General features: G+C 36.7%; 1 protein-coding gene across 5 annotated transcripts in view; it reads right to left on the reverse strand.

The window, feature by feature from the left end:
- Positions 1-411: 411 nt before the first annotated feature.
- Positions 412-23,950, reverse strand: part of EVI5 (ecotropic viral integration site 5) — a 116,326-nt gene continuing 92,787 nt past the window's right edge. For all 5 annotated transcript variants that reach the window (XM_087730358.1, XM_009468257.2, XM_087730355.1 and 2 more), the window contains 2 exons: positions 22,591-22,686; positions 412-1,693 (listed from right to left, as the gene is read on the reverse strand). In XM_087730358.1, the coding sequence (XP_087586484.1) occupies positions 1,388-1,693; positions 22,591-22,686 (402 nt within the window). In that variant the 3' untranslated portion in view covers positions 412-1,387. The remainder of the gene's footprint in view (positions 1,694-22,590; positions 22,687-23,950) is intronic.

Consider the following 23,950-nt stretch of genomic DNA (forward strand, 5'->3'; position numbering starts at 1 on the left):
CCATTAAGAATATTCTTGACTAGAATGTGTCTGAGAGGGCAAGTGAGTGTTCATATGACAATAGTAGAATATCTTGTTCTGTTCAAGAAGCCAGGGCCATTTTACGGGATCTCAGTTTTCAGGAGTGTGTGAAAGCAGAATGCTCAGCTCAGCTTGTACTGCTTTGGTGAACCACAGCTATTTGGTGACAGGACCAATAGCTTATTTCCTAGACAGCTCTGCAATATAAAACCGTAAGATGACTGAACTTACATATTTTTACTGCACTGACCATGCCGTCATTAGAACTAACTCTAAGACATCAATCATTTTTCACCTTATTTGAACTACCACTCTAATCTATAGCCAACAAGTAACTACGTGGTAACCAAGGGCTGTAGCTTAGAAGTGACTAAACAGTAAATGCTGCAACCTTGTTAAATCATGAAAAATTTATTTTCATTACATATATATGAAGGTAAAAGATTTCAGTCAATAGTGTTTTGAACAAGCATTTCTGACACGGACCTGTTAGTGTAGCTAGGCTGAAACTTAATGTAAAGTTAGTGTTTTGCCTTTATTTAGTAATTCATTTCTAGTGTATATATACAGAATTCATTTTCCTGTTAGAATACCAGAGACAGTAATATTGCAACATTTACATTCCTCATATAAAATGGTGTAATGTACATTTTCAGCTTAGTGTAGATATATAAATATGTACAAAATAAACATTATTGTAATTAATATATTCAGACCAGGTATTATTTAGCAACATCAAAAGCAGATGCACATAGATTTAAGTGAAAATGGTGAAAAACACCTTTATGACATTAGTGACCATTATTTGCATATGTGGAGTAGTACAGATAAAGGTTCCTCTTTCAAGCCTTCTATGGGCATCCAATAACTTCAGTAAAAACAAAAGTAATTGAGAGGCGTAGGATAATTATATATATATCTGTGTGTGTGTCATGATCAGATGGTTTACTATGGTCCATCTTGATCACAAATGGATAACAATGTAAAACATACACATTTGTTCAGAGCATAAAATATTGCACAACAGCAATTTCTTTTGAGGAAAATAAATTGCTGTGTTTGTGAACAGCAAAAATGGTTCTTATGCATTAAAGAAATGATATATTTGCAGTTTCTAAACCAAGGAACATTCAGTAATACTGTCAGAACTGTCATCCATCAACTTCTTCCCAGCCTGTTTTATGGCAATGGTATGTCATTAGCAAGATTTGGCAAAGAGAGAAGGCAGATAGACAGTACGTGTATATATTTATCACAGGCCAGACCAGATCCAATAGGTACCTAAACCAACTGCTGGATAGTTTCAGTTATCTGACAATTTCACCCTTAAAGAAATATGAAAGTCCTCAATGCTAGTCAGTGATAATCACACAGTAGTAGAGTAAGATTCCATTCTTCTCTGCTTAGAAACCATCTTGTCTGAATTCCCAGTCTGAAGGACACTTTCCTCAGTATCGCTGTCACTGCTGTCTACAACTGTGTGATCCAAAGCCATCTGACCAGTCCTCCTGTGTAGATGAAAGTTCACCCCACTCTCCTGTATGGAGTTAGTTATAAAATCTTCATCAGAAGAATGAAATGATTCATCGTCTCCTGTGAAATGGTTGACAATGTGAATCCCATCAAAAGTGGGTTGGTCTGAGAAGTCTCTCTGGCCTTTTAGACATTTGATCTGTTAGAAAAAGCGGAAGTTAACAGTTAATCAGAGCTGAAGAGTCCAGCAGTAAAAAAAAAAAACAAACAAAAAAAACAAAAACCAAAAACAAACAAAGCAAAAACCAAAACACAACCAAACCAAACAAAAAACCCCAAACACTTCCAAGAAATGTCTCATTGAACTCTTCCTGGATTAAATTAAATGCTAGATCTAGAAGCAGTGCATTTGATGATAGCTTCAAAATTCAGCTGGAATCAGAACAAAGTGACTTCTCATTTCTGGCTGCCCAAGCAGAGATCTTTGAAAGAACATCTTAAATAGTACTTGGAATTTTCCAAAATTCTCCTTCCACCCTCAGAGTATTTCAGTTTTAAGGCTTAATAATCTAGGTACCTAGAATCACTAATGACAGATGCCTCCAGGCTATTTACTGCATCTTTAATATCCCCACAAGGATGGTTTATAGTTAGTTTTCTAGAGTGGCCTATTTGTTTTTACAGCACTTTTGGCTTTCACATCTGACTCTTACAGCTCCATTCTTTCCCTTATCACCTAACTTCTCACTTGAGAAAAGCCCTCCCGCAATCCCAAAGAGCAGGGTCCCAAGTGAATATTGCCAGTTTCACACAGCCAAATGGAAAAAAACAAAACAAAACAACCCCAGAGAATATGCTTAGTTCTGTCTACACTGCAGATCAAGTGTCTTTTCATTATCTAGTTCAGACCCAATAAGATTTCAGATCAAGAAGTATGAGAGAAACTTCTCTTTGTACGGCATAAATAGATTGCAGTTTCAATTTTAAGAGAACATCAAACAAGTCAAAAATGATTGTCAGACCACGAACAGATAAGACAACATTTTAATTCAGAATGCACTGTGGAATGGTAAACTATTACAACCATGCATTCAAACTATTCAAAAGTAAAATCTAAAGCCCCAAAGTCTGGCAAGTCCCCTGTTAATTTAGTGAAAATAACTGCAACTCATGGAAGACATTCCTGAGGTTATTTTTTTAGAATTTCACTTTTTCTGGCTTTTATTAGCAACTACCTCAGGCTCAGTTTGACAGTCTAAGAGTATTAAGATAAAAAATCCTAAGGATGCAGAAAAACATTAAAAATGCATTACAGAAACTTCCTAATGTCACTCTGGAAGCTTAAAAAGGAAGATGCACCAAGTGCTATTTTGTAAGCGACTTTTCACAGTAACAAAGACCTGGAAAACAGAAAGAAGAAAAAGCCTGAAGAGCTTCTTTACACAAATGTATTTGACATTTCCGAAATCTGAAGCAATATTCACTTTGATAAATAAAAAGTGCACCTAGGTCCTTGCTACTAACACCAATAGAAGATTTTACCTGTCCATTTGGGGAAGAAGGAATCTCTGTACTTACCATGGGCTTGTACAAAAGATGAGAATAAAAAAGGGTTTGGAAAAAAGATCACAAGAGTCATAATCATGCTATCAAATGCTATCCAGCTATCAAATCAGATGTTAACAGCATGTAAAAGCTCCAGCTTTTAATATATATCAAAACATCCCTGTTAGGAATATGGGTGCATGCTGTAGATCTAAACTTTTGTTGTAACTACAGGTACTGCTGTTAGGTTTTTTCCATTTTCTTCACATACACACAGGCTGCAGTTGTTTCATGAGGAACTTGCTTGTGTAAAGCCAAGCAAAAAGTTCCACAATTGCACAGCATAATTCATGCTGTAAGCAAAATCAGCTTATGCCAAATATTAGATACTAGACAGTAATGTGTATCTGGAATAAATATTTTTTACTAGCTTGTATACCTAGATACAGAAAGCCTGATACAGAGATTCTTGTGTTATTTAAAAATATTATCCCTGAAAATATCCTGCAATACGATCAGATTAGCTGCCACATGAAGTTTCCAAAACAGCTATCAATTTTAGTCACTGAGAAAATAAAACACAGAAAAACAAAACAAAACCCAACGATTTCTCTCCACCCTCACCACAGAAAAAAAGCTCCGCTGTACAAGTGACTACAAATTTCATATTAGAATAAGAAATTATATGCTTTAAGGTCTGCACAGTTAAGCCATTGGTTCACCTGAAATTATAAAGCTGATACGCAATGTTAGTTGTTTTGAACATTCAGAATGCCAAGCCAATGACCTCAACTGTTTTCCTGAAGACTTCAACACACCTTTAGATACTCAGGTATTTAGGTAACATGACAAAATCATTGCTTCATGGTTTTAGGCAGTAGCCTTTCCAAACACCAAATAAGAGTCTGTGGAAAATACTGTTGGTGAAAAAAATCATGAATAGACACAGCGTTTGCCAATTCCTAAAGTGTGGCTGGGAAAACAGTGAATTGTTATCTTTTCTTATTCTAATGAAGGGATGCACAATCTGTGACCTTCCAGAAACACTTCTTTTGACCCGCAGCTTTACACTTGCCTGCCTTTTGTCTCAAGTACTCACATCCAAGGGGAACCAGACTACTAGGAAGAAACATGAATGTACTGTAGAGAATATATGCAACAAGTCTATCGACAGTCATACAGTTCCATAACTTCTCTGTCTGCTTGAAAAATGTCTGTCTCAGCCAGGAGCACAGACAAACACTGTAGCACAGAATTTGTAGTATGGGGATCAACAGGCTGGATAGCAACACTGCTGAAGAGGACATGGGGGTCCTGACACACGGGAGGCTAAACACGAATCAGCAGTGTCCCTGAGCAGTGACAAAGGCTAACAGCACACTAGGCTGTATTGACAAGGGCATAGCCAGTACATCGTGGGAACCAATTCTTATCTGGCACTTGTTAGCCTGCATCTGTCGTATTTTGCGCTTGCTACCTCACTCCTTCCTCAGTACAAGATATTCGTGAGTAGTTTCAGTGGAGAGGCACCAAGACAGTTAAGGGCTTATGCCTTAAGATAACAGAGAACTGGTTCTTTACTGAAATGCATGGGAAGAAGAAACATTGATCATAACACAAAACACAAGGTTGTGTTTGAATACGAAAGGAAAATAATTGCTACAAGGCTAGTTAAGAATTAGAACAGGTTGTTCAGAGACTGTGGACTCTCTGTCGTCAGTGGGTTTCAACACCCAAATGACAAAGCCCTAAGCAACCTGCTTTGAATTCAGGGTTGATCGTGTTTTGAGCAGGCAGTTGGACTAGAGGCCTCCCAGGGTCCCTTCCAACCTGAGAGACAGATTACAATTCAGTAAGATGTATGAAAAGCATGGGCAGTGGGATGCATGTTACTGTTCTTATGGCAGCCATTTTGAGTTTGAGAAACTGAAATACTTTGCACCTGCCAAAATTACTGCACTAGTATTTGTTCAGGAGCATTTCTAAAGGAGCCTGATTATCTGCAATTTCTGTTGCAGCAGAAAGGCTTCTCAAAGTGTTTGGAACAACTTGCAGACAGCACATGCTCCAATGCAAATAGAGACCAGCGGTTAATGCCAGCTTAAGGCTCTAAAATAGAGGTTTCTTAAAATGAAAAGTTTTGTACTCTCACATAACTTCACAGTCTAGCAAGTGAGGCTCTGCACTTCTGATAGAAAAAGCAGTATCTTTTTTCAAGATGGGAACATAAGCAGTGTCCTACTGGCTCATGGCAATGGTCCATCAGCCTAATATTCTGTCTCCAACAGTGACAATAGGACTTTCATGTTGTTTTGTTTTTAAGGGAAAGCATGTGAATATGACCAATTTTTGCAATTTATTCCCTTCATATTCCCAAGCCCCCACTCACTTGTCCAGAACTGTTGTAGCAGATATGGGAGTGCATCTCTTCCTAGCTGTTTTCAGCATCCATTTATAGATCAATTGTCCATAACTTATGATTTTTTTTTTTTTATTTTGCTGTCTATGTCCACAGCTTCCTGTGGCAGTAAGTTCCAGAAATTCCTTTATTTGTTTTAAACTAATCTCCTATTTGTTTCAGGAATTGCCCCAAATTCTAGTAAGGCAGGAACAAGTGGTGAAAAAACAGTTCTGCAGTCATGATTCTGAAACTTACATCATAACACCTCCTTCAGCCTTCTCTCTAAAACAGATGAGCCCCAAGCCTTTTTAGCCTCTCACAAACAGGCAGTGCTGAAGACCAGTGATGATTTTAGTTGCCCTTTAACTTCCCTACAGACCTTCTTTAAACTCTCTACATCCATCTTGAGGTGTAGAGACCAGCCCTGCACTGAGGTTTTGTAGTGGCAACATAAAATCCTTTATTTTGTTTTGAATATACACTTCCTATTGATGCCCAACATTGTCTTGTCTGTTTTGGCTGCTGCTGCACCCTAAGCCAATGATGTCAGAGGACTCTCAGTTCCCAATCTGTAACTACCAATTCTGTGTTTGCCATCATGTAGGTATGGCTAAGATTTTGCAATTAATTAATTACCTTATTCACATTGAAGCTCATCTGTCACCTTTCTAAGAGAGACTTTTTGAGATTCTTGCCATCAGTGTTTTATTTGAACACAGAAAAAGAGCTTGAAGTAGGAAGTAAAGCATTATGCCAAGATCTTGTCATTCGTGTAGCCAAGCATATCAAGAAAATGGTAAATCCGACTAAGGACTCGGAGCAGGGGGCACATGGACCCAACCCAAACACCCTCCCACCCCCACCCCAAACCCTAGTTCTACTCTACACTGATCATTCCACCTGAAGGAAAAACAGCAGCCCTTTTTCTTGCAGCCATGTTGAGCAGAGTATGGACTTACACCCCAGCGTCTGTCACTTCTGTTCTCTTTTGTACAAAGAGCCAATGCTGGTTAAAGCTTTTCAGTTTTGGGTTTGGCCCTCCTTCATGTGAAGGGAACTAGACCTCTGTCACCCCGACAAGTGATATTCAAATGAACCTTGGCTGTTTCTTACTGCTTCAGTTTTGCAAGAATCTCAAATCTGATCACATCTAAAAAAAAAAAAAAAGGTCTGGTAAACCCACATGTTTTGCTTTTAATTCTCAAATCCAGGTCGTATTGTCTAGATTACTGCAGCTTCAACCCAGTTTTCACTACAGCACATTCATGTGGTCTTTGGGACATTTCAAAGGGTTAATAACATTATGTGACCAAAATATATGTCATGTGCCATCATTATCACTTCAAAAGCCAGCTGAATCAATAACAGAATCTTAGTAATACTGTTTGCATTTATATACCTTCTTGTGCCTAAAGAATTCAGCATTTTAAAGAAACTATGTCCTACTGGTCAACATATGAAAAGACTTTAATTGTACATACTCCTAACACGTAACAGTGTACTTTCACAAATTCAGAAGAGCTGAAAAACGGCTAAGAATCAGATCCTAGAACCTCAATAAACTTTCTTACCTGATGCTGACTGCCTCATGAAGCCAGGCATGAAGGAGAGACAGTAAAGAGAAATTTATAAGTTTTAATACAATTCAAAAGTTCTTTCATGTTAAATCATAGAATAGTTTGAAGGGTGCTAGTCAGTTGAAATCAAGTTATATTTCTAAGCCCCTTTATTTTTTAAATAGAGAGCATAGGTCAAATTTTGAAGTGAGACTTCATGAAAGAGAGTTCTACTTAAGCTCTGGGAGACATTTTTATGTTGTAACCTGTGAGGTTTTTTTTAAAGCTAAGAAGTCAGTGGTGGAAGGAAGTCAGGCTAAAATGTTACTTTCTGCTCCCTTTAAAAGGCTTCAGTAGCTAATTCTTGAAATTTTCTCAATTCTGAAGTAGTAAAGAAGAGTTTTAACAAAGCTTGGCAAGAAATATTCCATCTACTCACAGCAGGATAAGCAAGCAATACACAAGCGAGATCAAAATATGATAAAAATATGAATGCTGCCTTGGGTGAATGAAAATCATGAATGAACTTCTTGGCAGAAGGCAGTATGTTACATTTTTATTTAAAGAATAAAGATACTGAATACTCAGTGCTTTTGCTTATAGCAAGAGGAATCTAAAAATCAGAGTTCCCTCTTTATTTGTCTCCACCTTAGTAACAGTAGGAAGTCTTAGTAAGATTTCCTGCTTAAAAACCAAACATGATTCAAAAGAAAACTAGAATGTTGCTCAAAGTATGATCTAACCATGTTTAGCTGAAGAGAAACAAGTCATAAGCATTTTCAAATACCTGTCAGAAAAACATTGTCAACTTGGCAACATGAAAAGAGAGATTTAGAAGTTAAAATCTAGTAACAAGCCAATTAAAAATACCAGTTATGATCTATTAAATTATAATCACATTTAACATGAATAAAAGCAATTTAATGGGAGCTCTTAAAACTTCCTGAGACTAACAGTCCACAGCCTCTAACAGGATCCCTTATCACACTTAACAGTTGACTGCTACTTACTGCTGACCCTCTCCCATTGTGACGAGATCACTCCAGTTTAAGGCTAACTAGGCCTCTCCCTAGTGTGCTAACTTCTTTTAGAAAAATGCTTTTCTCAGAAAATGAAGTAGTCGCAGCACCTCAGACTGAATTAATGGAAAATACGTTGTCATTTGGGAGACAAATATCAGTCCAGGTGAATATTATCCAGTAGATACTACAATGCAGAAGCATTTCTGCACATGTATACAAAAAGAACGAATAACGTTAAGGTTGCAGGTCTTTTCATGCTACTTTTTCACTTCCATGAACACAAGCAACTCCTTAGATATCTTGAGCTCTCTGAAGCCCATTTTTAAATATACGGTTGTACTTCCACAGTGAGCTACATTCATACTGAAACCACTGCAACATGAACATTGCACAAATGGAGACATGAGCTAAACGAATAGTTGCAGAAATTAACATTAGCAATCCATCATCTAAAACAATTCTTAGCAAGTTTAATGGCCGTACAGCTACAATGCAAATGGGGTTTCCAAAGCTCCCCAACAGAATCAGCTTCCTTATATGAAAGGGACTGCTAGGCATGCATTGTGACAGAACTGTATCAGAGCATTTTAATGAAAGCCATTGCTTATTGATCTTTGAAAAGTCTGAGATTTAAAAAAAGCTTAAGTATGGTCTAATATATCCTGCAATAAAGGAAAAGTTTAATGCAAAACCAAACCAACTTTAAAGACATTCTTCATCTTCCTCAAGCACGAGACGGTTTTTACCCAAACATGTGGATCATATGCAAAAGGCAGAGGATAGTCTTTTGAAAGCTTCCTGACAACTTGTACAGCTCTCAAGATTACATGTAAAATAAGATTATGTGCAAAATAAGTCAACAGCACACATTGCATATAATACGACAACATTCTTTGTTTACAGACAGTGACACATTCTCTAACAAATTTAAAAATAAATTTGAAAAAGCTATGTTAAATTAGAAATGTGTTATCATTGTAACTGTATTAGGACAAAGCTCAAAGTTGTGGCTTTTATGTCAGTGTCAGTGAATTTCCTGTTTCGCTTCAGTTAACATTGAGGGTTTTTTTCTAAAGCCATAGCTATAAATGCAGCCATAATTAGGATTATTAACCTGTAAATAACAGCCATGAGCAATGCCAGACAAGGGTCATTCTTGGAAATTACTGATGATTCAAGAAGCCCAAACCAACCAGACCAAACAGATGCTGAATCCAGGAACTCCCATTTACTCTGCTTGCTCCCATTACCTGATCACTGTTGTCCCTCCTGAGGAAGAGGTCCTAATACCACGGACTCACTGTTTGAAAGATAACAGCTGAGAGGGACTGTATGGGCTTCTCTTCCCTGAAATCCATATGAAAAGCTGCAGAGATGGTGGCCACTCCCACATCTCTTACCAAAGCCATTTTGGATTCTCCAATGCCATATCTACCTCTAGAGATTTAAAAACTGAATTAGAATACATTTTGTAGATCTCAAAAGATATACAAGGAATATGTAAAAAAAAAAAAAAGAAAAGAAAAAGGGAGGGGGAGAAAAATCATAATGAACCATCTTTTGCTTTTACTGCGAGGCAGACATGGAAGAGATCTGCAATAATCAGAGATATCCTTAGCAGAGAAATTCAGGAAATAGGTTACATCTTCATTTATTGCTTTCACACAGTTGTCTTTTTTCTTTTTTATTTAAAATATTAAAACTCTTCCAGAACAACTTTGAGTCTTCTCAGATTTCCTGAAGATGTTCTGCTTCAGCTTATGATCTGACTAATTTTGAAATTGATACAATAGAAAATTATATTCTCAAATAGGAAGTGTTACTATGCTGTTCTCTTTACTGCTCCTTTCCCTGAGATTTAATTTCGTGTCAAAATTCAAAAAAATCCCAGCAAATTAGCTAGATTTTGTTGAAATCAAGTTGTTGAACACATTCTAATGGGTGGTTGAAGAGTCATGGACATAAGGAGGAAACTGAATACATGTTAAAATGCATTAAAGAACTCTGGAAAGCTATTATTTCAGGGAAGTTTTACTACAACACTAACATGGACAAAAATACTTTTTCCCCTTGTAGTTCATCTAAACTACAAATATTAACATTAGCCTGAAACGTTCAGGGTGGGGGTTTGACATAAATTCGGGATTTAGCAGATTGGAATCATCGTTACGTAGTTTTATGACTTGTCTTTGCTTTTGCCTTTGCCCCACCCCCAAAAGTGACATTTGTAAGGCAGTACTCAAGATTCTAATCAGAGTTTAATTTAACAAATTAGACTAGTTAAGCAAAATCAAGCAAACTGAAATAGGTTTTTTAAAAAATCCAGTGCATTAAGTACTGTGACATAAGAAAGCAGGAAATGTCTTGATCATGCTTACAAATAACATGCACGGAGAGCGTTTCAAAAATCTGTTTGCAAAATTGCTTCCTTTGCTTACTAGTTAATAAATCACTATTAAACATTTCATTTATCATGGAGGCTTATTTTTTTTTAAGACATAGTTTTGTCTCTGATATCCTTTAAATGTGGAAATTCATTTCCTCATCTAAAAATTTTCACCCAGCAGACGTTTCAGTCAGATAAACAAAATACTGATTTTTAGGGAGTCTAGCAATGACCTTTGACATGAAGTTGTTAGCTAGTCCCTGTAGGAAGGGCCAAGCTGCACTCCAGCGTACTCAAGACTGTCTGGGATCCACCTTAGCACATTTGGGACTGAGTTTAGCATGACTAAAACAGGAAACCTGCACAATCAACAATGAACCCTGGCAAGAGTTAATGATCCTAGAATAGTGCAAGTTTACTGGTTTCTATAAAATAGTATTTCTAAAGAATATAAGCTGTAGTTTCCTAAAGAAAATGAACTCTGCTTTCTAGGGATGAGTTCAGAGCTGTATTTGCTTCCTGCTAGCATTACCTTGTCTGCCCCCAAAACAATTTTATAGTGCTCACACCAAGATAAAAATCAGTTGACAGAAATTCTTAGAGAACTTAGGGGAGTATTTGGCTCCTTATTTTGAAGTGTGATAAAATGAATCTTGGAGAAAAGTTAATTTGATTTGTTAGGGTTTTTAGGACAAGCAGAAAGAAGCAGATGGAGAAAATTAATTTTATATTACTTTCAATATGGTCGAAGGGTTCAAAGAAGGCTGATTTGCAGCATAACTTAATGGTAGGAAGGCTGCATCTGTCCGTATCTAGTTGTCTCCAGGGTCTCATATGTGTCTGAACTTCTTGATCCGCACTATTTCAAAACAATGCAACTGTTTCTGGAGTTCATAGATTGAATTCAATCTAATACAGTTGCAGTATGATCTGTCCACTTGTTACAGCAATTGCAGCAGAACACCTTGAAACTGGCAACAGAAGCTGATCAGAAGTCAGAGCAAGTATTAAACTCCAGGCTTGATAAGCCTATTGTGGGCCCAAACCAGAACAGCAGTGAATGACAGTATTATATACCCAAACAGATCTAGTCTGCTTTCTTTAGTTGTACCAATATGGCTGCTATTCTTAAAAGATAAAAACCCAAAGAGTCTCTGGACAGAGATGATTTTTTTTTTTTGGTCATCTATAGTGGGATTAAAAGCAACAGTCATGAGGTACTACGACATTAGATGAATCTGCCCCACTCATTGTTAACTCTTTGGAATCCAAGCTCATGTATGTGATTAACTACTAAATTCTCTTGTTTAAGGAAAGAATTACCTTTGTTTTTGAAACTCGTACTTTTAAAAGGATGACCCAGAGTAACACACTGGTATACAACCTGAAATACTTATCTCAAATGAACTTTGCTGACCGTATCACTAGACAGAGTTCAAACCATTGCAGTGTGTCATAAGTGAAAAGCAAAAGAGCAGCAAGAAATTTCCAAGACTGAGTCATTTCAGGCTTCTGGGTTTTTTAATAGCACTTAAATATTTGGCCTCTGTTTTAAATTTCCAGCTTCTGTAAGTTATATTCAGTCTTACAGTAATACAAAATGCTTTACAAAATCCCTATAGATGTCAGGAAGCTTAAATAAAATCTATAAAATAGTTTTAATGCATTAAAAGAAAGCTCATCTCCAGTTGTCCTGCTATTTATTTCATATTGCTCTGAATGTACTCTTACATTTCCTGACTTAAGTTTTCATAAAAAGTGTTTTTTCAACATTATCAGTTCAAGAGCACTTGAGCCAAAAGGAAATACGATCTTAGATGTATGTTGTATATCAGTTCTACCATAGATGAGTCTGCTGTATTGTAAACGTGACAAAGATTAAAACTAGCAACAAGTGTTCAGACCAGAAGGTTTCCAGTGAATCAGAACAGGAAACCAATAAAGCGATCAATGGGAGGTCATGACTTTTTGATCACTGCACTATATGGTTAAAGAATCTGGTTTTGATCTAGTGCCGTGTAATCACATTAAACTTTGAAGTTCTGTATCAAATATGCAATTGAAATAGCAAGAGCGCTAAGGAAGTACCCAACTTTTAAACTATTTTCAAAAGAAATCAGTCTTGGGTAACTAAGTCAGATTTTATCTATTGAGGGAATTTTTCTAAGATCTGACAGGTTTGTTGTAGTAAGATTATATGCAATTCCAAAAAAAAAGTTCTAAGCTGACTTAGCGCTAGGAAGTTTCTATAAATACCTAGTTGGTAGGTGGAAGGAAAGTTCCCAGAAACTCTCCCTACAAGAAGTTCTAATGAAAGTGTTTATTTGGAGTGAGGACATGGCAACAAAGCTATTTTAAAACAGCAGCATGATCACACTAAATGTACTGCAATTATTATATAGGAACTACCTAAATCTCAATGCCCCTTCTCCCTAGAGCATGCATCTATAAATACAAAAGTTACTGAAACCTCACGCATTAACTAGAACGTACTGGCTGATACAGAGACTGAAAATGTACCCATTATGGGCAACAGTTACAGGAAATTACCATTTTGCACTTTTACTCTGTCCTTTTAAAGCATTCCTCTCTTGAGCTTGTTTCTCACATAGATGGCAGCTATGTATGGTTGCTAACACAAAATTTTTTGCAAGGAACAACTATTCAGATAAATTCAAATCAGTAGAACCTCAATCCCTCCACTTTCCAATCCATAGGCAGAAACATAGGATAGACCCTGACATAGCTATAATTAGCACAGCAGATGGGTCACGCAGCATCAACACTCAAGAGAAGACCATCATTGCCATGATAATGAAATAACTTTATCTATAATCAGTTTACTTGCTTTGGCAATCCAGACAGACTCTAAACGGAGACTTAGCATACTTAGGTATAGCTAGCTCCATTAATCTCTAATGCTACAATCAAGAACTAGTATATTGCTCAGCAAGACAGATCTGGAGCTTTGTCACAGTAGGATACAGTCAAAAAAAAAAAAAAAGGGGAAATGTTTGTAAAGAGAACAATCACCAGTCTTCATTTATTTGATCACTGAATCTCATCTGTCAGCAGCGGCAGTGAAACAGTTAAGATTCACGTCTAAAACTGTTGCCCTCATCGAAGTGAGCAAAGTACTACCTATTCTGTTTGAGGACAGACTACATCGCTGTCTTGGTTACACCGTTCACATTTAGAGGTTTCCTTCACTTTCATGAGAGATGAAAGATATTTTGTTGATGGTGTTGCTACTGAGGGGAAGGGAGAGGAATTGATCTTAACCTGATGCAAAGATGAAGATGGAGTTTGTGGCCAAAGATTTGTGGAATGGGGTACCATCATTATGGAATCAATCCTAGCTTTTTGAGCAAGCGTAACATGTCTGTGTTAATTATGCTGTGAACACCCATTCAAAATTAATTGAATTAAACAACTGATGTTCATACAATATACAGGGATTCCATTGTGCAATAACACTTGTGCTTGTTGATTGCTTAGTTAAGCCAGACAGTTTCTAAAGCTAGTTGTTTTATTAAGGGCAGGGTAACTAAATTGGAAAAAGTTATTGGAGAATCAAGACTCCCAATCTGCTCAGTCTCACACTTCTGTAACAATCAAGCCAGTATAACATCTCTGACTCTCAAGGACAAGCTGAATTAAAGGAATAAAGCAATTCACTTTTCTAACGCATACAGTATATATTTAACTATCCTGTGTAGACAAAGCTGCTACATTAGATTGGGTGTTTGCAAACCACATGACCTCACAAACGCTATCTTATCACATCACAGGTTCCTCAGACTGACCACAACCACTTAAATCAGACTCTGCCAGCAGAGAGGCTCGGTAACTTTGACACGTACTAGTAAAGCATCTACATTTTTAGCTGTCCAGCAGCCTTGCAAGAACTTTACTTGTGGGGAGGGAAAAATCTGATGCTCTCTTGTCCAACTGTGCTTGCAAGATACAGTAAAAGAAAAGCACATGATTTATTGTGCTATAAACTTCCCCCACAAGTTGAAATGCTTACTTTGTAAATCTGAGGGCTAACATATTTCCTTTCAGGGACAACATTTCTTATCAAGTAAGAAAACATTTAGAGCATGCCACATATTTTGAAAGCATTTGTCTACTAAAACAAACTATTAGAAGGTGTTAATGTGATTCTAGTCAATATTGAGAGACAAGCGCTTTGCAAGAGTTAATACAGTACTTTTAACAAACGTTACAGTTTTAGTGAGAACTATGAACTGAGAACAGTGTAAAAACTGACTGAAATAAATCCCACAAACCTTAGCTGGTTTTACGAAAGCAAGTAAAATGACAATTGCCAAGAGACAAATATACATCTGCCTGTACTACATGGAAAGCAAATAGTACACTCTTTCCCAAAGAAAGGGGGAAAAAATAAGTTGGCAAGAGACTGAGTGGAAGAGCATTACATCTAATTATAAATTTTACAGGAAGAGTACTAAGCCTTTTTGGACTTGCTGTTCTTGCCTTAGTTCTGATAAAAGAAATTTAACCTATTTCTGTTTCCAAGATACCTAAATGCTGATAAATCTGATCATCTCTCATTTGCCTATATGATCCGATCCACTGCTAGCCACCACCCTATAAATATGTCTTCATATGACTTATATGTCATATAAATATGAGGATAACTTAAAAAAATTCTAGTAGGTTGAACTTAAACTAGAATTCACTTTCCCCAGTTAATCCTCCTATCTCCATCATGCAAAGCCATGCACAACTCATTCATAGCTTTAAAAGTTACTTAAAGATGTGCCCACACTGCAGTCATGACTGCAACACAGCATAGACACATCCAAACCAAGTGGCTGGACAGCAGCAGTCCAAGTACAGCAGGATGAAGCTCAGAGTTATTTACCCTGCTTCTGAATGGAGTCTAGTGGTGCTTCAGATAAGAGAACATTTGATTTGGTAAGCATTGAATTTGACTCAAAAGAATCCTAGTAACAAAATTAACAGAGGAAAGGAATAAAGCTTCCTGCTCGTGTCCCGCCATCAAGCCCAGATGCTATTATTCAGAGAAACAGGAGCTAGGAATGCTGCTAGGTGGCCAGCCCATCTTGTGCTACTCCAGTGGGCCACAAGCAGCATCATCATTTTGTGCTCATCTATGGCTGATGCAAGAGTCATTTAGCTGCTTGTGAAAATATTCCCTCATCTCCTCAGGGGGCAACCTGGACTAAACTGTGCTGGGGACCAGAACCACTCACTGTACCATACTGTTTTAAGATTATTAACTAATAATAAAAAAAACAAGGAGGAAATAATTTGGCAGCTTTTAAACACAGCTTACTGACCATACAAGTTTATGGTATTTAAGACCAAAGGAACTGTTCATGTGGTTTAAACTTTCTTCCTGTGTACTATAGTGCACTGAATTTTATTTAGGTGTTGTATTATGTGGCCTATATAGGTGGGTTTTTTTAATCCTTCACACTGATGTCTACGGTTTACTTTCAGCAGTGAAAGCCTAGGAAGCTAACCCAAGTTGCAATATGTATCTTTAATTCAGCCATATTACCAGCTACTCCTTTGGTCATAACTTATGCATTATTTATCCTCAAAGTAATTACTTAAAGTGTCTTGAATTTTATTTACACAAGCAAAATCTTTTAAAAGCACAGTATTCAATCTCCAACTTTTATATCTCTTTTCATTAAGCCGATCTTAATGATTGCTCTCACCAGGAGCAAGATCAGACCATGAGATAACACCTGTATCAGAATCTTACTGACTCCATTAGGTTCTTAAAACATAATATCAGATCCATTCCTAGATAAACTATATGTATGTGGGAATGGAAGAGTAGTAAACTAGTGGTCACTACTTCTTTGAATAGCCATTGAGTTTTCAGATACTGAAAATGGGAAATACTTTAAAAAAAAAATCCCCCCTTTTCTGCATTGTCAATATGCAAGAATTTAATCACCAGAATTTCACTTAAAGTTATTATAGCCTTTCAAAAGCCTCAAAGAATTCTTGAAGCAGAATAATAATACTCCAGTCTAAAAAAAACCCCTAAAACTAGCTTCATATTCTGTCTCTGACATTGGTCAATAGCAGATGCCCAGAAAAGAATGTAACAATAGGCAAATATGTAGTGGTACTTTCCCAGAATGTTGTTCTCAAACTCCACCAAGTAGCCCATTTTTCAATTATACATGTGACATCTGTACGTCTCCAGGGATAATTTTTTTTTACCTAAGAATATAGACCAAGAGCAAAAGATGCCAGGATTATAAAGAATATTTTGTATGTAAAAAATGCCAAATAATTTGTCAAAAAAAAAAAAGCATCACTAAGCTCTGAGTATTCTTCAACTGCTTCCGAGCTAAAAACAACTGAATCCCTCAAGTATAGGAAAACGTTAAAACGGATTTTAAAGAGCTATCTTCATCATCCATATTCCTGCTTTCTAAGGAAAAAATGCATGCTAAGTGAAGGAAGCACTAAGTTTCTGTATGTTGTTGCTCCCCTTCATAAAGCTGTCCCCTAATGCAGATGGCCAATACACAGTAGAATCATAGCCTTATGGAATAATGCTCCACAATCCCAAATTGTAGAGGCTACTTGCTTTTGCAGCCTTGAATACATACTAGGCAGAATTTAGCTTTTAATATGAAAACTTTCATAAGATTAAAACAAACCTATGTTTGATATACTGTAGTAATATAAATAAGAAACTGAAATTTAACAGCAAAACAAACTCATTAAAGCATTCCAAGAGACACAAAAATCAGCTAGCAGTATGACAAAGACAAACTTTACAAAGTTTCGCTTGAAATACAATTTAAACTTAAGCACTTCAGTCCTAAATCACAAAGCCTGTAAGACTGGAAACCACTTGCTTTTGTCTCCAAAGGTGTCTTGTGGTCTGCCAGTGTAGTTTGTGGGTAAGCATGTCAATTCTAATCTTTTGTACCACTCCTGTAATCTAGGTAACACATACAAGCCTTGCAACATCCAACAGGAAGCAGAGACAGCTGCTGTGTAATATATATAAAGTGACTGCATGTACAGAGGGGTAGTGCATGAAATGCAGAACTTCAGCAGTTTATAAATCATTTAATTCCATTCAGTTTGAATTAAAAGCGAAGAGTGGCAAACTACAAAGAACCTCCTCCTTTTTTCCCCAGTATGTGATTTATGTTGAAATGCGTAACAACTAGTTCAAGATTTGTCTTAGTTTTTCTTAAGCCTTCAACTTTACTTAATGGAAACTCGTAACAGTCCAAACTTCCTATTTATTCTTTTCCTCATACAGTAACTGCTTTACTTCAGTACTACCTACTGAAGTGGGATACTCTCTCGAAGGGTAAAAGTGTTTCACAAAAGTTGCTTTCACTTAACGTTTCAGTGTCTAATCAAAGGCAACTTCTATGAAGTACTAGTACTCCTTGTGCAGCCTGAGAGTATGTAACCCACTGTACAAGTCTTGCAGCACCTGTATACTCATGCCATTTATGTTACATCATTTAAAGCACCTTAACTGTAAGGTCAAGTGGCAGAGTACAGTGCTCACCAGCCCTTACTGCTCTTGTGCCAAAGACAGGGCAACCAAGCTTGTGTACTTACTGACAAGAGTAACAAAATTGCTTCATAGAAGCTGCAACCTGTCAGGGCTGCACAATGGAAAAGCATTTTAGGTTAAAATCCTATTAAGCTAGAAGTAGTCAAGAATGCTGTAGAGGTAGCTTTAAGAATGGAAGGAAAAGAGAGGAAGAAAGAAAACGCTAGGTGGAAAGATTTCAGTTTATGAAAAGAACAAATGGCAATGGGACACTAATTTCTGAAAAGGCAAGCAGAGTGTCTAAGTCTAGTGCATACTAAAAGCTCTGAAAGAAGTTTACATCATGACTTCCTGTTTGAATCTGTGACAATCTTCAAAATTTCAGGTTTTCACGCTAGTTTCAGCCTTCAACCATAAAACCGTAAGACATAAGCATTTAATGACTTTGTGCCCAATAAAGCAAGCCAGCCAATAAGGAGGAAAGGAAGCGCAGCACTAATCTGACACTACACAACTTTTCACAGGATTAGCTATTGGCTAACTAGAAATACTGCACTCTGAGTGTCCTTTCATTATGCACAGCTGTTTTTCAAATGTTGATACGTTGTGTAAAAGATTAAAGGATAGCTGTCAGTAACTTTCTAGGGAATTAACATAAAAATTACTAACATGTATTTCCTAAAGTTAAAATTGCAAGTCAATAATTGATTTATGTGTATGTGAACTCTGAGTGAAGTTATGGCTGCACTGAGGAATTTAAGTATGAATTCAGCATTTTATATAGTAAATTATGTTAAATATTTTGATTCAAACCCATATTTGGTTACTCAAGTTAGTGCAAAGAAAGAGCTGCATGTGACTAGATCTGAGACGTGTGCATAGAGCAGAAGTCTACAACACAAGTCTTGTTACATGTTCTCAAAGCTCCAGCTTTTGTCTGTTTGCTCTCCTGACATGTTCATCAAATACAAGTTTAAGACCTAGTGGGAAATAGTCAATCTACAATTCAGCTTACCATACTACAGAAATCCACTGGTTAGGTGTAAGAGGAATCAGGCAGGTACCTTGTTAGAACAAACCAAAAATCCAATACAGTAATTCCATTTATAGTTATTTTACCTTATTTGAAAGGTAAGAAAAAAGGCATCATGTTTTTCTATGTAATTTACCTTGTACATTTAATAGCATAATGTGCCTAATTGGTTCAGTTTTGGATGCCATACTACCAATTTCAAGTACGTGCAATTTTACTCAGTAACAGGAACACAACAACTTGAATTTACTACGAATAAGTCCTCTTATAATATGATTCGAAGACTGACTGTAGCATTACTATTCCCAGATGAGTAATAAAAGCAGATGAAATTTATCCTTTAGGCTGCGAGCTGCACCATATTTAAGACACATGCAAAATTTTGAGCTCAGAAAAGGAAGACCAACGTTAATCAATGGACTCAGATTACAACAAAGGGCAATCAACTGGAAATTTTTAAAAATATAAACAAAACTTCTTAAAAATTAAATTAATCATCTGAAATTATATGCAGGGTTCCAATATGTAGCTGATTTAGGTTACCACACTGGAACGGGTGAGAGAAATAGCTGAAACCTGAGGGTCAAACTTTCTTCCACTACAAAGTCAAGAGGTGTTACCCCAGCAGCCTGTTGCACCCTGTGCCATAGTACACCCCTCCCCTTTTTGATGGAGAGGATTCAGCTTTAGACCTTGGGCAGTAATAGTGACCCTCTCTTGGCTATTCTCTGGTGTTCTAGGTTTGCCCTGTCCCTGGCTACTAGCCTGGCTTGCAAACACTGATGGAACAATAACCTTTCACTGGAACTCTGTGATTAGGGTGGATTGTGCTATTGCCACATCTTGGTACCACTGCCATCCGATGGATCATATCACAGGATAGAATTAAAGTATCTAGCTCCTCCAGGTTCCACTGAACACATGCATTCAGATTGCTGGCCAAAAACATGAAATAGTGTTTATCACAAGGCCCAAATATGGACTTAGTTTGCAGTTACTTATATTCAATATAGGATCTGTTCATTATTTTGTTCCATCCTTCAGATGGAGAACTTGCAATTCTTCTGATGTAAACGTCTGTAAAAATGCAGTACTGGAGAGGAAAAACAATGTTCAATAAGCAGAATCAGCATTGACGGCCATCCCAAGACATTTAATCTTGTTTCACACACCCCCCTCCCACCCCTACCTTAAACTGTAACTTTTACATTAATTTATGTCCAATTTAAAGTTCCGCAATTACAATATATTAGATGGTAACCATGCAGTGACCAAGAACTCTGTTCCTTTACCGTGCCTTTTACACGTTAACCAGTTGGGAGGTTGTGGTCAGCATGTCACATACACCATCACCCTATCTTCAGGAAGATGAATTTGCAAATTTGTACCGTTTCTTTTAGCTTCTGCAGAAGCAGAATCAAAAAGCAGCTAGCCAAAAAGCAAAGAGCATGGTCATTAACAGATTAACACATGAAGACACTTCAGTGCAGATGTAAAAAAAGTTGGCTTATTTAATTGGTATTGACTAATCCTAACATTTAGCAGCTGAGGGCAAACATTTTTGCCTCTTCCTATTGCCACTTTATTCAGATTTTGCTGTTTCAGGAAACACTGCAAGCAAAGTTCTTTACTTAGTAGCTACGTTAATCCAAGGCTTAATTGTTTATTGGCACCAATTTACCTACATACATTTCAGACTTAACCTTACATTATCTCAAAATCAGCCCAATGGGTTATGCTCAAAATAAAGGATTGTGCATTAAGTATTACTTTCCCTCCCAGATTTTTATTTAAAAACCATACAAATAGATATGTAAGTCATTAGCAAACAAGGACTTCCAGGCTTTAAGAAATTCTGTGAAAGGAAGCATTCAGAAATACTGCCAAGGTAGAACTTGTCTACTACATGCAGAGTTTCTTCCTACTGTTTCTATCTATCAAAAAATGAGATACTTTGTTCCTATAGTGTTTACCTAGTTTGGAAATTAAAAATTAAGCCACAACAAAGCGCACATCTGGATGAGGACTGCCCTTCTACATGGGATTACTCAAACTCTGCTATTGTTGAAATTCATATTCTCCCTAGCTGATGTTTTCTTTCAATCAAATTGAAATGCTAATAAAGATTTGTCTAGACTTAGCTGTTTAGGAATCACTGGTATTACTCAGAATTATCATTGTTCTGTGAGCTGACAAACGTCATCTTCATTCCAACCTGTTCACATAAACTTGTACATATTAAACACGTACAAAATTACATGCTCTCATGACAATTCAGTTGCTCAGCCAGATATATGACAAATGCTTGTATAGAGAAAATTACGCAACAGCTTTCCAACAGTAATTCTATTTTTCCTCCAAAGCAGTGGTTTATTACCTTTTACTTACACTGACCAGAAGAAAAAGTCAGTACAGTGCCTTATTTATTCATAATGCAAAATATGCAAAATATCTGGCTTTCTGGGAATTCTACAAGCAACTTATTTACTCATAAGGAACAAAGCAAGCTAGTTATAGTCCTTTAATGGAAAAAGCCATGTTATTGATTTTTAAATTTGTTTTTAAGTGAGCATAATGATTGGTAAAGGTGCTGGACTGATGGCCCTAGAGACTATCCTCAATCTATAGCATAGACAGCATTCTAAGATGCTACACTATGTTATAACTCTCAAGGGATCAGTCCTAAAAGGTTGAATCCACTAAGATTGTTATGAAAACACCACCTACATTTAAAGAAAGGATGTGTTTATTTAACAAAAGCAAAAAGGCAACAAACAATTAGGATGACTTGCTCTATGATACTACAGTTTTAAGCAACACCATCAGAGCTGTGTATTAGAAGGCATATGGAAACAGAAGCAGGCTACAAATGCAAAGATGACTGGGCATTTTGCACACAGTGTAGTATTAGGTAAAGACATTTCTTCACAATGCAGGATGAACTGAAATGAGCCAGTGAGCACAGTAGTTACATAAGCCATTTTGGTTTCAGGACCTTCTGATTTTTTTAACTAACAGAAAGTTACTACAACTATTAGACCAAGGAAGTTTGAAGACAGAAATTTCATAGGTTGAAGGTTTTGGCAGTTTAAAACTTAAAAATCTGTTAACTGATATTAAGCAAGCATCCTTTTTCTTTTTAAGCAATCTCAGTATACTACCATGTAAAGTTCATCCTCATGACAGCAAGAACCAAAAAAATCTACACACTATTTGCACAAATGCAGCTTAGTTTCTAACTAAATTAGCCTTAAAAGTTGTAGCTAATAAAGACATAAAGGGGCTTATATTTTCATGCACATAGCTCCAAATGCAGTAAATGCAACAGTGAAATGTGATCAACTCATGGAATTAAGGAAAAACACAAAACAGAACATAAATGCTGATCTCATTCAATGTCAAATCATTAACTAAGCAATTTTTTGTTCTCTTACATACCAGGATAAGGGCAAGATTCATGTATGAGAGTTAGTTTTATTACATTCATTTAAAATCACGTATGTTGGCAAAATCAGGTACTGAAGCTGCAATAACTATTAGACAAGCAAAACAAATGAAAGATAGGACAAAAGGTGCAACTGATCAGAGACAGTAGTATTTTATCACTTACCTCATGATGCAGCTCAGCTATCTGATCTTTCAGTTCTCTGATGTACTGGTTGGAATCAGATTTATTAAGCTGCCCTTGAATTTTTCCTTCTTCTTTCTGTTTTGATTAAAAAGAGAATCTTATTAAAATTATTCACAGATATACTATATTAAAAATCTTATTTTAACTGTCCACATATTTTTGTCATGAACAGACACTATTCACAGACACCATCCAGCACTTTTCATCTGGCTGGAGTTACAGCAGGCGTCTAGGTGTGTCAGTAGCTCAGACCAAGTTGACCCTCTCAATACCAACCATAGTACAGGCAGGATTCCATGGAGAAGCATGAAGAATTAACAAAGCTTCACAGGTGTAGTTCACATCCAATGTACATGAGGTTGCATATGCAATTTAGTAAAGCACCCCTACAGAACACTATCAATATATGGAACATATCTTAGCATACATTATTTTCACTAACAAAGTTTTCATTTAGTAACAAGGAATTTCCCTTTGTCTCCAAGCGACAAGTAAACAAAACATGCTCTTTCCTTTCACTGTAGGACACGCACTGGGAAACACTACATATGACAAGCGTTTTTCTCCCCTAAAAAAAAGTTGTAACATACAAAATATTGTGGTATTTATCATATAGGAGTTCCAGAGAGCATAAGTGAAGAGAGGTATGTTCCCTAGCACCAATACTGAGAGGTATAGAGAAAAATCAGCAAGTAAAAAAAAAAAAAAAAAATAAAAAAAAGAGATGAAGAGGAATGTGAGATTTCCCTCATTTGTCAACCAAATGCAGCTCCTAAGTTTCAAGATGCTCAAGAACGTGTCAACTGCACTGGAATGCCTGCAACACTGACTTTCAGCTTGTCTCTAAAGGGAATCCTAATGTGACTGAACCAAACTTGGCAGATCTGAGATAAATAACCACCCTTGATGGAGAAGGCAGCCCACATCTTCAGTTTGCTACTAGTAAGTCAAGAGCAGCATTGGGTGTTTGTTTTTTTTTTTCCAGCTGAGTAATTTCTGAAGCAGCCACCAGCTTTAGAGGACAGAAGCACCTTGATTTTATATAAATCTTTACCTTGACTGTAAGTCACATACAACCAATATATTACAGAAATACAAATATAATGGGAATATCTGTTTTTTCTACCTGTAGCTCATTTTGCTGAAGTTTTAATTATACTTGAAGAAAGCAAACAATTAATTTCAACAACAGGAAAGTTCAAAGTCATTTGCAAACAGAATTTAAATACCTTTTATTGTCAAATGTTCTTCAAAATACAAGACAAGAAGCTTTAATGTAGAGGTTCTTTTAAAACATCCCTCTGAAATATCAACACCAGGACAGAACATGTACCAGGAC

This window comes from Nipponia nippon, unplaced genomic scaffold (genome assembly GCF_047370975.1).
Source record: "Nipponia nippon isolate SJK-2023a ecotype South Korea unplaced genomic scaffold, ASM4737097v1 scaffold_5, whole genome shotgun sequence".
NCBI classification, from domain to species: Eukaryota; Metazoa; Chordata; class Aves; order Pelecaniformes; family Threskiornithidae; genus Nipponia; species Nipponia nippon.